Below are 14,512 nucleotides of genomic sequence, written 5' to 3'. Positions count from 1 at the left end.
TGTATGCCATTTACGAGGAGAGTACTTTCCAAACCAAGTTAGTATCTATTTCTACCTCTGTAAAAAGAACTTAGCCGCCCAACTAAAACTTCATCCCGTGCTTCCTAACCCTACATTTGCAGACATATATATGATTTAGTCAAGGAAATGGAACATGAATTATGCTTGAAACAGTTCTTAACTGAAGTTTGATTTCTAGCCGATCTTTTCCTAGCTAACAAGTCTATGGCTAACAAGTCATTTGTCTTAAGATGTAGCTACTCTTGAATTTATAGAATAGAAAAAAAATCCTCTAGCCAGAAGTGGCCAGCCTTTCAGAATGCCATACCCTCGACCCTTATTTATCTAAATTCTGCTTATGTGTGAATAACTGGGCTAAGCACTTAGGAGAGCCAACAAGAGGAGTATGTTATGTATGGTCTTCTCCCGGGGTATGGTCTTATATGACTTACTTTCATTCACATCTCTGCTCAAATGTTACCTCCTCAGAGAGGCCTTCCCAGTCACCTTATAGGAGATACACCCTTTCTATTTTATCCTTTTCAACTTTTTAAAAATTGATTCCAGAGAGGAAGGGAGAGGGAGAGAGAGGTAGAAACATTAATGACGAGAGAATCATTGATTGGCTGCCTCCTGCATGCCCTCCACTGGGGATTGAGCCTGCAGTCTGGGCATGTGCCCTGACCTGAATCGAACCGTGACCTTCTGGTTCCTATTTTAATTTCTGTTAAGTATTTATTCATCCATTCTGGCAAGAAACACCAGGTTTTCTGGATCAGAGACAGCCTTTTACTCATAATTGCATTAATTAGTTCTCTGTCCCAATCCCAACAGGGTAACACGATGAGAGAAACCTCAAAATAATGAATTTTTGGAGTTTATATAGGACAGCTGACACAGCTGTTGCTCCTCCTTTCCTCTGGGAGGGGTGGGGCAGGAGGAGGGAAGGAGGGCAAAGAGGACCTTTGCTTTGTAATATAACAAAATCTTCTCAGGAGGTGGGGTAGGTCTCTAGGTTTACAACCTCAAATGTAAATAAATGTGTCCAGGGGAGAAATCTCTAAATCCTCCATATCTCTGACTTCTGAGGTTCGTAAATTAGATGGTTATGGATCACATTTTCCTAATTTTTTTTGCATGACTAATGATTTTTTTATTAGATGCTGAATATTGCAAATATTACATTGTTGAGTGTCTTAATTTGTGTTTTTCCAAAAGGTAGAATTTTTTTTTCAGGCAGTTAAGTAATTTGAGGATCTGTCTGATTCTTCTGAGGATAGTTTTGAGATTTGTTAAGGTGAGTTTAGGGTAGCCTTTAGGGCAAGTTCACCCTTCTACTAAGTTGTGGATATTCTGGGGTTTTTATGGAATGCTCTCTGGCTAGTTAGAACTCAACACCTCCCATTCCTGTATGATTTCTGGGAAATGTTCAACTTAGAACCCTTCAGTAGTTGCCCAGCTTTGTGGAGCTTCTCTCTCTCTATTTCCATTTAGTATTTAGTAATAGACTTAAGGGGACGCCTTTGCAGACTTCTGGACCTTTCCCTGATTAGCTCCTTCCTCTCCAGTACACGTTCCCATAAATTCTAGCCACCTGAGCCTCCCTAAGCTATAAACGTAGTTTCCTCAGCTCACTGATACTGCCATGATTTCCTTGAGTTCTTCCTCTCTGGGCCAATAATGAGCCTCCTGGAATCACCTTATTTGTTTTCTTTCTCTTCTGGATAACACAACAGTTGTTCAATAGATGAAACGGCTGCTTCATATATTTTGTTTCATATCCCATTTTCTAGTTATTTATGGTGGGAAGGTAGGTCTGGTACTAGTTACTCCAACATGGTAAGATTTAATATTTTTTTTGAATGAATGGTCTATACTGCAAAAGACACTTATATAAATAGTTGGGATGATAGATGCCTAAATACATGATGTCATATGGTGAGGTGAGGCAGGGCAACTATAGCCCAAGGAGAAATGCAAACCAGTTATTAAACATGAATATGGTCAGAATAATGGGGACAATAAGTGGCCACATCTTTCTTCATTCTTAATATGTGGATAAAGGATTGAGTACAGAAGGCGCCAGGAGAAGCTTGTAGGTCAAAATATTAAAGATATATTTAAAAATGAAAATACCATCTAATGTCAACTAATTTTTTTGAATATATATATTTACACCCAGCTGAGAAAAGTCCCGAGAAAAAATAGAAACTTGGAAGGAAGGTACGGAGGAGCTAATTTTGAAACTAGAAGCTACAAAAGGAGATGGTAGGAGAAATATATATGTGTATATGGGGGTTCAGGGAGTGAGGACTGGACAGCTATAGGATGGTATATAAGGTATGTGGAAAAATCAGGATGCAGAAAAATAGAGCAGAAAGGGAATTGGTGAGACTAAAGTATTTATTGAAGTTCTGATGAAAAAAACCTTTCAATCCATTGAAGACAAAGTATAAAGCGACAACTATAAAATCGATATTTTATTTTCTGTTTTGCCGATTAAGTTTAGTAATTTTTAAATTCCAAAATGACTTCTGTCACCATGCTGTAATTATCTAGGCTACTTCTTCCTGCCATCTGCTGGTGTAGGTTAAAGAAATACAAATGGAATTAATTTTATCCTAAGTAAAATAAAATTAGAAGGATAAATCAGCATACAAAAATGTTTCCTGGAACCAGTTAATACAAATTTTAATTTATCTACTATTTTTGGGTTTTGGTGCTTATGCTTCTTCCGCATTCTCATCATTATGAATATCAAGAACTGATTATATTTGAGCTTCACAATACATTTGTAAGATGTGTTAGTGTAAGCCTTATCATCTCTGTTTTAGGTGAAAGTGAGAATTCAAAACAGTAATAGTTTTTCAAAATGCACGTATCTGTTAGGTTGTCTAATTTTAATTCAGGTCTAACAGATTCCATTGCTATGGTCTTTTAAACCATACTATACTACTTGGCTTTGGCAAGCAGCTTTCTTTCAACTTCTTAAAATGATCTACCTTCTTAGCAACTTCCAAATATGCAATACAGTATAATTAACTATAGTCACCTTGCGGTACAGTACATCCCCACGACACTTACTGGAAGTTATAAAGTAGTATCTTTTGACCCCCTTTTACCTATTTTGCCCACCTTCCCACCACCTGTCTCTGGCAACCACCAATCTGTTCTGTCAATGACCTTGTTTGTTTGTTTGTTTATTTATTTATTTAGATTTCCATATAAGTGAGATCATGTTATTAGTCTTTCTCTGACTTATTTCACTTAGCATAATGCACTCAAAGTCCACCATGTTATTGCAAATGGCAAGATTTCCTTTATATAATAATATTCCATTGTGTGTGTGCATCACATTTTCTCTATCCATCTATCTGTCCATCCATCCACCCACCCATTCATGGATGCTTAGGTTGTTTTCATATCTTGGTTATTGTGAGTAATGTTGCAATGAACATAGGGGTGAAGCTATCTTTTTCAGTTAGTGTTTTTTTTTTTCCTTTGGATAAATACCCAGAGAGGAATTGCTGGAAATATGGCAGTTCTACTTTTAATTTTTTGAGGAACCTCCATATTGTTTTCCACAATGGCTGCACCAATTTACATACCCACCAACAGTGCACAGGGTTCCCTTTTCTCCACATCCTCACCAACACATATTATTTTTTTGTCTTTTTGATAATCATTCTAACAGGTCTGGCATAATACCACATTGTGGTTTTGATTTACATTCCTCTGATGATTATTGATGTTGAGCATCTTTTCATATACCTTTTGGCCATCTGTATACCTTCTTTGGAAAAATGTCTCTTCAGATTTTCTGCCCACTTTTAAATCAGATTGTTTGCATTTTTTTTTTTTTTTTTGCTACTGGGTTGTATTAATTCTTTATATATTTTGGATTTTTTCCTCTCAATTTTGACTATAATGTTGGACAGCCAGTAGATATAACAGATAAATACTTAACATTATTAATATGAGCAAACTCTGTATTGAAAATGACCTATATACTTCATTCCATTCCTCTGCTTCTTTTAGCTGTGATACCAAGTGATGCTACAAGGGAGAGAGTGGCAGCCTCCGCTAAATGTCATAATAGATTAGTGCTCATTCTTAAAATCTTATTAGTATTTCAGACCTCTTTTCATAGCCCATTCCCTTTGCCTGGAAAGTTCTTTCCCTGTTTCTGTCCTGAGCTTATCCATATGCATCCTTTAAAATTCAACTCAGATGTTACTCCTCTCGGAGTCCTAATGTAACAGTGTGGGTAGTTGCCCTGCCTCTGTGTTCTAGCAATCTATGCATGTTCCTCTCATAGCTGTATCACATTCATTTCTGTATCACTATGGCCTGAGACTGTGCCTATTCATATCATGTGCCCAATAAACATTTATTAAAATATATACTAGTAATACATTAATTGTGCCAGATACCATTTCTTGAGTGGTTATCATAAGATAAATACTGCACTAAGCACTTATGACCACTAAATCACTTAATCCTTACAATCATTCCATGAAAAATTGTTCTTATTTTGATCTCCATTTCACAGATAAGGAGAATGAGAATTAGATTAAAAAACATACCAAGTTCGCTCAGTAGAAGATGGCAGAGCCAGGTTGGTCTGACTCCAAAACCCATTAAAATATATTATTCACAAATGTCCTTAAAGCCCCTTGGACCCATCCATATTTCATGTTTTTGTAACTTCCTGTGTAATTTCTGGTAGCTATGCTTCTGAAGAACATTGAAGTTGTGCAAACTGAACCAAGATGCTAAGATGGAAAGACCAAATAAGCTGCTACTTTCCCTAGAGTTCAGAAGGAATTAGGCTGATGAACAGAATGTTCTCAAATTTAACTTTTCTTCTTCAACCCTTGGGCTCAGTACTCTGTGTAAATTGTAATTTAATAGAAGAGAAAATGTAATTTCATGTGAAATATGAATATAGTTAACTTAAGCTTAATATTTTATGGTAATACACAAAAAGCGTCATGACTTCCTTGTGCTCTACAACCTTAATGAGTTTGATAAACTATTCCAAAGAGTAGTTTATTATAAAATAACATGTTTGAAATAATTCCAAATACAGCAGAACTCACATTAAATGTGAATGGATTATATTCTCAAGATAAAACACACAAAAAATACAGTCATAAAAAAGAAATGTAATAGAACAAGCCAACAGAAAGACTAAATCCAGCTATGTGCTCTTTATAAGACACACAACTCGAACATAAGAACTGAGAAAGTTTAAAATATGGGAAAAGGTAAAATATGGCAAATAGCAGCTAAAATAAAACTGGATAGCTTTACCAGTGTCATCCAAAGTAAAAGCTTAGATGAGGTAAACTTTAACTGAAATATTAAATCGAGCAGCAAAAGGTTCTAATTCTAATACAACCAATAAAATAGTATATATATGTGTGTATAATACACACACACACACACACACACACTATGAGAAATTGACAAATTTACCATCATGGTTGGTAATTTTAACACAATTCCTTAAGTAATTGACAGATCAATCAGAGAAAAGGTCAGGCTGGCCTAATGAACATATAGCCTATCTAATAAAGAGGGAATATGCTAAGTGACCATCACGCCCTCACAAAGATGGCGGTGTCCACAGCCACAAGATGGTGGTGCCCAGTCCCCTCCGCCCTGCTGGAGCGGCAGGTGTGTGGCACGGCTGGGCCCACCCGCTTCGCGCGCCTGCCTCTGGAGTCCCCAAGTCCCCTCAGCCCCCCTGCCACCCAGGCAAGCCTCAGATGTCGGCTGCCCAGCCACCCAGGGCTGGCCTGAGGTACAGGCAAGCCTCAGATGGCGGCTGCCCAGCCGCTCAGGGCTGCCCGAGGCTCAGGTAACCAGGGCCGGCCGAGGCTTGTGCTGCTGGCAGTGGCAACAGCAGAGGTATGATGGAGGCATTGCCTTCCCCTGATTGCTGGGTTGCCTCCCGCCCCGAGGGCTCCCGGATTGTGAGAGGGGGCATGCTGAGATCAACAGTAATTAATATAAATGTGAGAAGACCGGTCAGAAGGCTGAATTGGGCTCTTTAATATTCACAGGATGAATATTTGCATTTTATTACCTACTGCTGACTCAATGGCCTAAAGCAAACTTTCCCAACCTGATAATCTTACTGTTTACTAAGCAATCACCTTTGATATGTCTGTTTGCGTTTCTAAAAGGCAGTTGTGTATTCTAGTAAATAAAAGCAGATGGGAATGGAGATTCAGTGGAACTTAGTCCCTTGAACTAGATTCACAACTGGCTCCCCCATAATTTCAAATTTTTATTTCTTGTCTTGTGTTTTAATTTGCATATCAGCCCTTTCTCCAAGTCTTTGAACCCGAGGCCACGCAGGCTGTGGCTTCACAGGGGCAGGTCGGGCTTAGGGACCCCCCCTCCAGCGCATGAATTTTCATGCACGGGGCCTCTAGTTTATATATAAAACACCTGGCTAACATCTATTAAGTCATAATTTTTCTAATGTATACATTGAACATTTACAAAAATCAACCAGGTACCAGGCTGTAAATAAAGTCTCCTCAAATTTCAAAGGATAGTCTGTTTAGAAAATATTTTCTGACCTTAACAGGTTGTTAGAAGTTAATAATAAAAAGATAAATTAAAAAGTTCCATATCTCAATATATAAAAGGCTAATATGCAAAGTGTTCCCTCAGGAGTTCGACCGGGAGACCCGAGTTCGATCGCTCGCTATGACGTGCGCTGACCACCAGGGGGTGGCGTGGAATGAAGGAAGGCCCTGGTTGGCGGCCCCTATCGGCTCTGATTGCTGGCCAGGCCTAGGGACCCTACCTGTGCAGGAATTTCATGCACTGGGCTCCAGAGTAAAGAGATTTTAAAAATGTTTCTAAATAACTGATGGATCAAAGAAGACATAATAATGTTATTTAAGAAGTAGTAAAAACTGAGTTTCAGTTTTATACCCCACGAGTGAAATCATATGATCCTTAGCTTTTTCTGACTTATTTCACTTAGCAATATGTAGAAAACAAACTCAGAGATACAGACAACAGTTTGGTGGTTTCTACAGGGAAGGGGTTGGAGGAGTGGTAGAGGGTAAAAGGTGCCAAATATATGGTGATGGAAGATGATTTGACTTTGGGTGGTGGGTAAGCAATGCAATGTACAGATCATGTATCATATTAATGTACACTTCACTCCTATATGACCCTATTAACCAATGTCACCCCAATACATTAAATAAAAAAAGAAATAGTGAAAACTAAATTACAATATAGTGGTCTTCCCCCAACAAGCATGAAGCATAGAATTCTTTTGTTCCATAAGATGAGACTCTTTCCAAGAACTCCACTTTCTAGATGTTGTCAATTTGGGAAAGCTAACTGTCAGCATCAGGGTTTGCTCAGAAAGGACCAGAAAACGAATGCTTGATTCATGCGTTTTACCTAACAGATTTTACTTAACAGATGTTTTCAACTATTTTATCCCCTAAATATTTCTTTAACTTTTCCCCGCTTCTTTATCCCCATCACTACTGTCCTAGTTCAGGCCTTCATCATCTGTTGTGAACACTATTGCTTTACCTTTCAAATGGGTCTCCCAGTCTTCAAGAAGAATGCCTTTGATACCCTCAAAACATTGCCACCTTTTAAATCTGCCCTTGGCACTGAGTGAGCTATGTGAAATATAAATCTGACCACATCACTCCTGAACTTGGAGCCCATCGCTGGCTCCCAGGGCCTACAGAATAAAACCCAAGCACCTTAGCCTGGGTAAGAAGGGCCTTCATCAACACCTTACATCTGATGTGCTACAGACCCAGCGGTTGCTATCCCCGGCACACACCATGCACACCCACATCTGTGACTCCCTGCTCTTTTTTTGTTGGGCTAGCACCTGCTTATTTGTCAAGACTTGACTCAGGAGGCATTCCATCCAGGAACTTTTTCCTGTGTTCCCACAGGACCTGCAAGTATTTACATCATCATACTACAATGACCTATTTTTCTATGGGCCTTCTTCCTTGGACTGTAAGTTCCTCAAAGACAATGAACTATAATTGTGGTATCCTAGAACGTAGTGCAGTGCCAGTATTTCATTATGTACAAGTAATCAGGATACTGGAGCAAATTTCATCACAAAGCCTTCCTTACCTTGCTCCCCCAAGAATATAGACACTAGGGCAAAAAGAGCTGGCAAAGGAATGGATATAAAGGGACCACACAGTATGTGCTCTTTGTCATACGTAATTTACTTTTTAACATAATTTCTTTGAAGGGCCCCAAATTAGCAAGTTCCCCGTAAGTGATTTCTTTATGATATTAGGGAATTCAGTTGACGGAAACATGTTTAACAAAATACTAATTTAAATATTGATTGGTAACTGCTAAGCAACTTGCAAGACAATTTAAAGGGCAGAAAGAATAATATAGGATATTATATTCCTCTAATGTTGAGAAAGCATACTTTTGGACCAATATTCCTTTGGCTTTTGCTTCTCTGAAATTGTGACTGAAAAAGATTTTGATGTTCTAGATATCACAAGTCAAAGGGCTTCTGGTACAGTGCAGGTTAGAGGGTCACTGTAACATGTCAAACACATTCTATGTACATTATAACATCTTAGCTGATTTTTTTTTCTGTTTTTTAAATTTGTTAGTAATGCAGGTCCAATGTTTTATCCACTTTGGATCTAAAAGCTTCTCAATTCACTTATTCTACTATCCAATTAAAATCTCTTGAGAACTGAGCAATCATTTCCTGACTTGCCAGGGATTAAATTTGGATGCTTGGCTGAACATGAGCCTTATCTCTCAAGCCATCACTTTTAATTGGAACATGTAACATAGGGTTTTAGCTGACGTCATAGTCTATTGCCATGGAAATGTAAACATGGGTTTCTATTAGACTTGTCTCAAAGCAAGTTTTGGTGGTAGAGACGTGGAGACAGGAGATAAATTGTGTAAAAAATGAATCATCTAAATGTTAGAGTGCCCTAGAAACTCAGACCTTTGGGGATCTCTTCCTGCCTCACGGCTTTAAATACCATCTATACACTGACAGCTCTCAAATTCACATCTCCAGTTGGACTTCTCTTCTAAAATCTGAACTCCTATATCTAACGGTCTTCAGTTGGATATCCAATAGACATCTCAAATCTCAGATGTCCATCCTGAGCGCCTGATATTGCCCTCTCCCTGCCCAACTTGCTCTGCTCACAATCTTCTCTATTTCAGCAAAGGTAACTTCCCTTTCTGCTGGCAGAGATCATAGAACTTCTAGTAACCTTGACCTATGTACTCCTCAGTAAAACCTGTCAGCTCTACATTCAAAATACAATCAAAAGATGCTCACTTCTTTCCACTTGCACTGCGTTCAAGCTATCATCATTTCTTGCCTAGAGTGTTGTGAACGGCTCCAAACTGGCCTCTCTGCCTCTGCCTTCCTTCTGTCCATTCTCACATAGCTCCCAGATGAGTATATTAAAATATAAGTCACGCCCTGACCAGTTTGGCTCAGTGGATAGAGCGTTGGCCTGCGGACTGAAGGGTCCCAGGTTCGATTCTGGTCAAGGGCACATGCCCAGGTTGCAGGCTCGATCCCCAGTAGGAGGTGTACAGGAGGCAGCCAATCAATGATTCTCTCTCATCATTGATGTTTCTATCTCTCTCTTCCTCTCTGAAATCAATAAAAAAAATGTATAAAAAGTCACATTCTGTCACTCCTCTGCTCAAATTTGCCAATGGATTTTCATTTCATTCAGGATATGAGCCAATGTCTTTTAATCATCCATTTTCTTCTTAAGCTACACGGAGCTCCTTGTTGTTCACTGATCATAAGAGGCATGGTCCCACCTCCGGGTCTTTGCAAATGGGAAGCCCCAGGTATCTGTATGGTTTGCTTCCTTTCCTCCTCTAGGTCTTTACTCAAAATCAGCTTCTCAGTGAGGCTTTTGGCCAATGAACCAAAATTAGCACTCCCACCCCCCTTTTGTGCTTTATTTTCCTCCTCAGCATTTATCTACATACTATGCATTTACTTATTTCTACTGATCCTGTCTCTTCCACTAGGATGTAAGCTCCACGAGGCAGGATTTTTGGCTGTGTTTTTCATTGTTGTGTCCTTTGCAGCTAGGAAAGTGCTTGGCACATAGTATAAAATATTTGTTGAATGGATAAGTGAAAAAATGTGTGATACATGTCATAAGAAATAAAGATTATTAGTGAAAGCATGATTAGCCAAGACCTGTGAGCCTAATGTCTAAAAAAGTCCATTTGTTATTGGTTTTTCATGGTAATCTGTCTTTGGAAGAACTGACTTAATTTTCCACCAGAAGAGGCTTGATTTAGCAATGTGGAACTTCAGAGAAGAGTGTTCTAAAAAGGAAGAGAAGAATGACAAATACAGGTAGGTGTTAAAGAATATTCACTATTTGCCATGTTAGATGAGCTAATGATTTAAAAAAATTATTAGTACAGGACTTACTATTCATAGAGGACTAAAATTAGAAATGAATTAAAAAAGTAGCTCACTGATGGAATTAGCTGTGTCTGGCACACAGTAATGTAATGTATAAAGTGAGTTGGACTTGGATGCCATCCAAGAGGGCTTAGTTACTGAAGCAGTTTTATTTCTAGTGATTCTACAATATAGGCATGGGTGTACAGTTAAACTTAGTATCTTCAGTTCTATTCCTTATTTTATTTCCATCTTTAGACCTGAGAATTATAAATCCTTAGTTGTTATTCCTTATCACCTTACAAAGTAATCAGTTAATGAATGTATAGACTACAAGCTCTCAAATGAACTGTAGATGAAAAGGGGCGATGAATACTAGATAGAGTTAGAGGTGTAATGATATAATGGAAAGATAAAGGTTGGGAAAACTGGATTCTGTCACTATACCACTGATTGGCTGTGTGATTTGGGGCGAGTTACTTAACCTCTCTTAGTTCCTCATCTGTGAAATGTGGATGATGGACTGATAGGCTTCAATGATCTAAGTAGTATAAAACTTTTTGCCTTTAAGCTTAACCCCTCCCCCAAGATGTCCACATCCTAAACCCTGGAACTTATGTATATGTTGTGTTATATGACAAGCAGTAATTACGGTTGCTAATAAGATGCCTTAAAATAAAGTGATTGTCCTGAATTATCTGTTTGGACCCAATATAATCATAAGGGTTCTTATAATGTAGAAGAGGGAGGCAGAAGTGTGTCCGAGTGATGCCATATGGGAAATACTTGACTAATTGCTGGCTTTGGAGATGGGAGGAAGGGGCCATGAGAAGTTGGAAAAGGCAAAAAAACCAAAAACCAAAACAAATAAACAAAAAACCAAAACAAACAAACTAAACTCCCCCACAAATTTCCCCTAGAGCCTTCAGAAAGGAACACAGCCCTGTAGACACCTTGATTTTACCCAGTGAGATCTGTGTCAGACCTCTGACCTCCAGAAGTCAATTAAATTTGTACTGTTAAGCCATTACGTTTGTGTTAATTTGTTATAGCAGCAATAGGAAACTGATACAATCATGATATGTATCATAACTAGCAAAGCTGGACTCAAGTTTATCGCAGATGCTTGGTTTTAACCAAAAACCCCTACTCAGGTATTTTGTAAAGATCTTCAGAGGCAGAAGTAGTCAGATACCATGAAAAGGTTGTAGGAAAGTCATGGGAGAGAGTCTATAGGGGAGTAACATTTTTAATAGTGATTCATGTGAGGAATAGAAGCCTTTTATGAAGGTAAGAAAATGGCAAGAGAAGAGACATTAGAGAGGTGACCCACCATGAAGAACTCAGTTTACACATCTATAAACTGAAGGGCTGGGATAAGAAAATTTCTAAGTTCCTCTAGCTCTGAAATGAGATTTTAAAATCCTGACAGATGCTAACATGGGTCTTTGACATCCCACCATCCCCTAAGTTAAGAGTATTCATTTTAGGAAGTACTGTATCTTTAATGTCTGAGGGTCAAGCTTCACAGAAAGCCCCTGCATAGTTTAACAAGAAAGTGGCTCTGAATTTTAACCCTGACACTTTTATTTAGGTAGGTTACTTGGGAGACTTGTTTAACTTTCTTTCTCTTCTTACTTCACCTATGGTAAAAATTTCGCTAGATGGATTTTCTAAGTAATCTATTAGTTTAGATGTCTGAAGGTTTATTCCTTTAGGTAACAAGCTTTCAATATATTTGATGGAACTATTTCTAAAAAAACATATGCCCTACTTTTCTATAAAATTTAACGGGTACCATATTGTCTTTTCTTGAAAAGAGTCGTATAACTAACATCAGTTACTACAGTGGGCTGTGAGACAATGATGCTCTAGAGAACAGTCAGCAAACTATGGCCTGAAGACTGTTTTTGCAAGGCTTGGGGATAGGAATACTTTTTACATTTTTAGAGTTTTTGTTTTTTTTTAAAGAATAGACCTTATATACTTACTATCTGGCTCTTTACAGAAAGGTTTGCCGACTCCTGCTCTACAAAAAGCTGTGTAGGCCTCTTCACAACTATACTGAATGTTATACGCTGTCACCAAAGGAAGGATGTCTATGTTGGCACAGTGTCGGACAAGGTAGCTCAAATATTTGTGGAAAAACAAAGGCCACTGGCATTTAAAAGTCTTTTGTTGGTTGTTGTTACACTCCCCGCTTCACTTTCAGGTTTCAGGCAATCACTATTATCTGCCCCTAGCAGTCTCTCCCCTTTACTCTCCATTTTTTCTAACTCTGGCCTGGAAATTTGAGCTTCTGAACATTTTAAGCTATATAAGATTAAATTGGTTATGGGAAGACCTTAGAACTATTTTCCAGGTTAAAAAAACAACAAAGGTGGCTTGGTGCCGGGATTTGGCAACTTGTTTTGATTGTCCCAAGGTCTTTTTATCTATTTCTAGGTTCTCTGCTATCCTTGGGAAAAGCAAGGTTGCAGGACAGATGAGGTCTTACTATAGTAATGCTTGGTCATTTTTTATTTTTATAATATAAAAATAGCATTATATCTGAAAAGCTATTCACCAAATATTAAACTGAAGCAATCTCGGTGGTACGATTTTCTTGGAATAACTGATCCTTTTTTTTTTAAAAAAAACAAAAAACAATGAATACTACGTTTATAATAAAATAAGCCATTTTCATAAAAAAAGATAAATAGAAAGGCTCTCCCTATCTAACCTCATCAACCATTCTTTCATGATTTGATCACTTTAAAAAATATATATTTTTATTGATTTCAGAGAGGAAGGGAGAGGAGAGAGAGCTAGAAACATCAATGAAGAGAGAGAATCATTGACTGGCTGCCTCCTGCATACCTCCCACTGGGGATCGAGCCCTGAACGCGGGCATGTGCCCTTGACCCAATCGAGGCCGAGGCTCTGTCCACTGAGTCAAACCAGCTAGGGCCATGATTTGATCACTTTAAAAAATGGATGTAGCCGGGCCGGTGTGACTCAGTTGTTGAGCATCGACCTATGAACCAGTAGGTCACTGATGGATTCCCAGTCAAGGCACATGGCCGGGTTGAGGGCTCCATACCCAGTGTGGGCGTGCAGGAGGCAGCCGATTGTCTCTCATCTTTGATGTTTCCACCTCTCTCTTCCTCTCTGAAATCTAGAAAAATATATTTAAAAACAAAAATATTTAAAAAATGGATTAAATATTGTGTTTACTGGGTTTTATTTGACTCACACTCGTGTTGCCATCCATGGTTACTAGAATACTGTAAAATAAGTTGTAAATATGAAATACTGCAGGGATGCCAACAATCAATATGGTTAAAGGTGACTGATCGCCTTTTTGACCTCTGCTCCACTCATTTTATACAAGTTCAGACAGGAATACCCAACTTGGATAGTGTTCCGGGCCAAAACCCTTTACTTCATTGAGTCCTCCCAGCAGCTCAGTGAGGCAGGCACATCACATTCTTGGGGGTAAAATGACTTGGCCAAACTCACTCGGCTACGCAGGGGGGAGGCTCAGCATGCTGGTCAGGAAAACAGGATGCTTTGGAGGCGCTTCTAGTACCATTAGCGCGTTCACTACGCCCTGGCCACAATATTCCCTCACCTGACAAACTTATCCTACCTCCTGCACCCCATCAGGCACACTGCGGGCTGGGGGAACCTGCAGCTCACACCAAAAGCTAACAAACACTGTTCATCCTCAGCAGCCCCAGTGCATCCGCAGAGAAGAGCACACTCCCTCCCGCAAGCCGGACTCTGCGTACTGGCCCCAGACAAACCTGACCAGGTCGGTCATGCAGGAGCCCACCACTACCACGGCCGCCACCTCCTCCTGCCTCTGCTGCCCGGGTTCCCCAGACGCGGCCATTGCTCAAATGAGGTGCTCTCCAACCAGGAAGCTGCCCTTTACTCTTTGTCCGACCCCGTTGCCAGAGACGCCGCTCCGACCCTCCCTAACTACCCGGGCTTTCCAGATGCCTAGGCGGGTCGCCCACCTGAATGCCCGAAATAACCCCGCCCACCAACTGCCCCCAGTTCTTCCAGGAATTG

General features: G+C 39.4%; 1 protein-coding gene across 2 annotated transcripts in view; it reads right to left on the bottom strand.

Moving 5' to 3' along the window:
• The window catches only part of RBKS (ribokinase), a 77,411-nt gene extending 62,982 nt beyond the window's left edge, over positions 1–14,429 (bottom strand). The window contains exon 1 of one of the 2 annotated variants that reach the window (XM_080684196.1): positions 14,242–14,429. In XM_080684196.1, coding sequence (XP_080540322.1) covers positions 14,242–14,330 — 89 coding nt within the window. In that variant the 5' untranslated portion in view covers positions 14,331–14,429. The remainder of the gene's footprint in view (positions 1–14,241) is intronic. The other variant, XM_080684195.1, reaches the window with a different exon arrangement.
• Positions 14,430–14,512: the final 83 nt, after the last annotated feature.

The sequence above is a fragment of the Plecotus auritus genome (genome assembly GCF_963455305.1).
Source record: "Plecotus auritus genome assembly, chromosome: 8".
Classification (NCBI taxonomy): domain Eukaryota; kingdom Metazoa; phylum Chordata; class Mammalia; order Chiroptera; family Vespertilionidae; genus Plecotus; species Plecotus auritus.
Note: the sequence above shows the minus strand (reverse complement) of the source record. Positions and strands in the feature narration are given on the sequence as shown.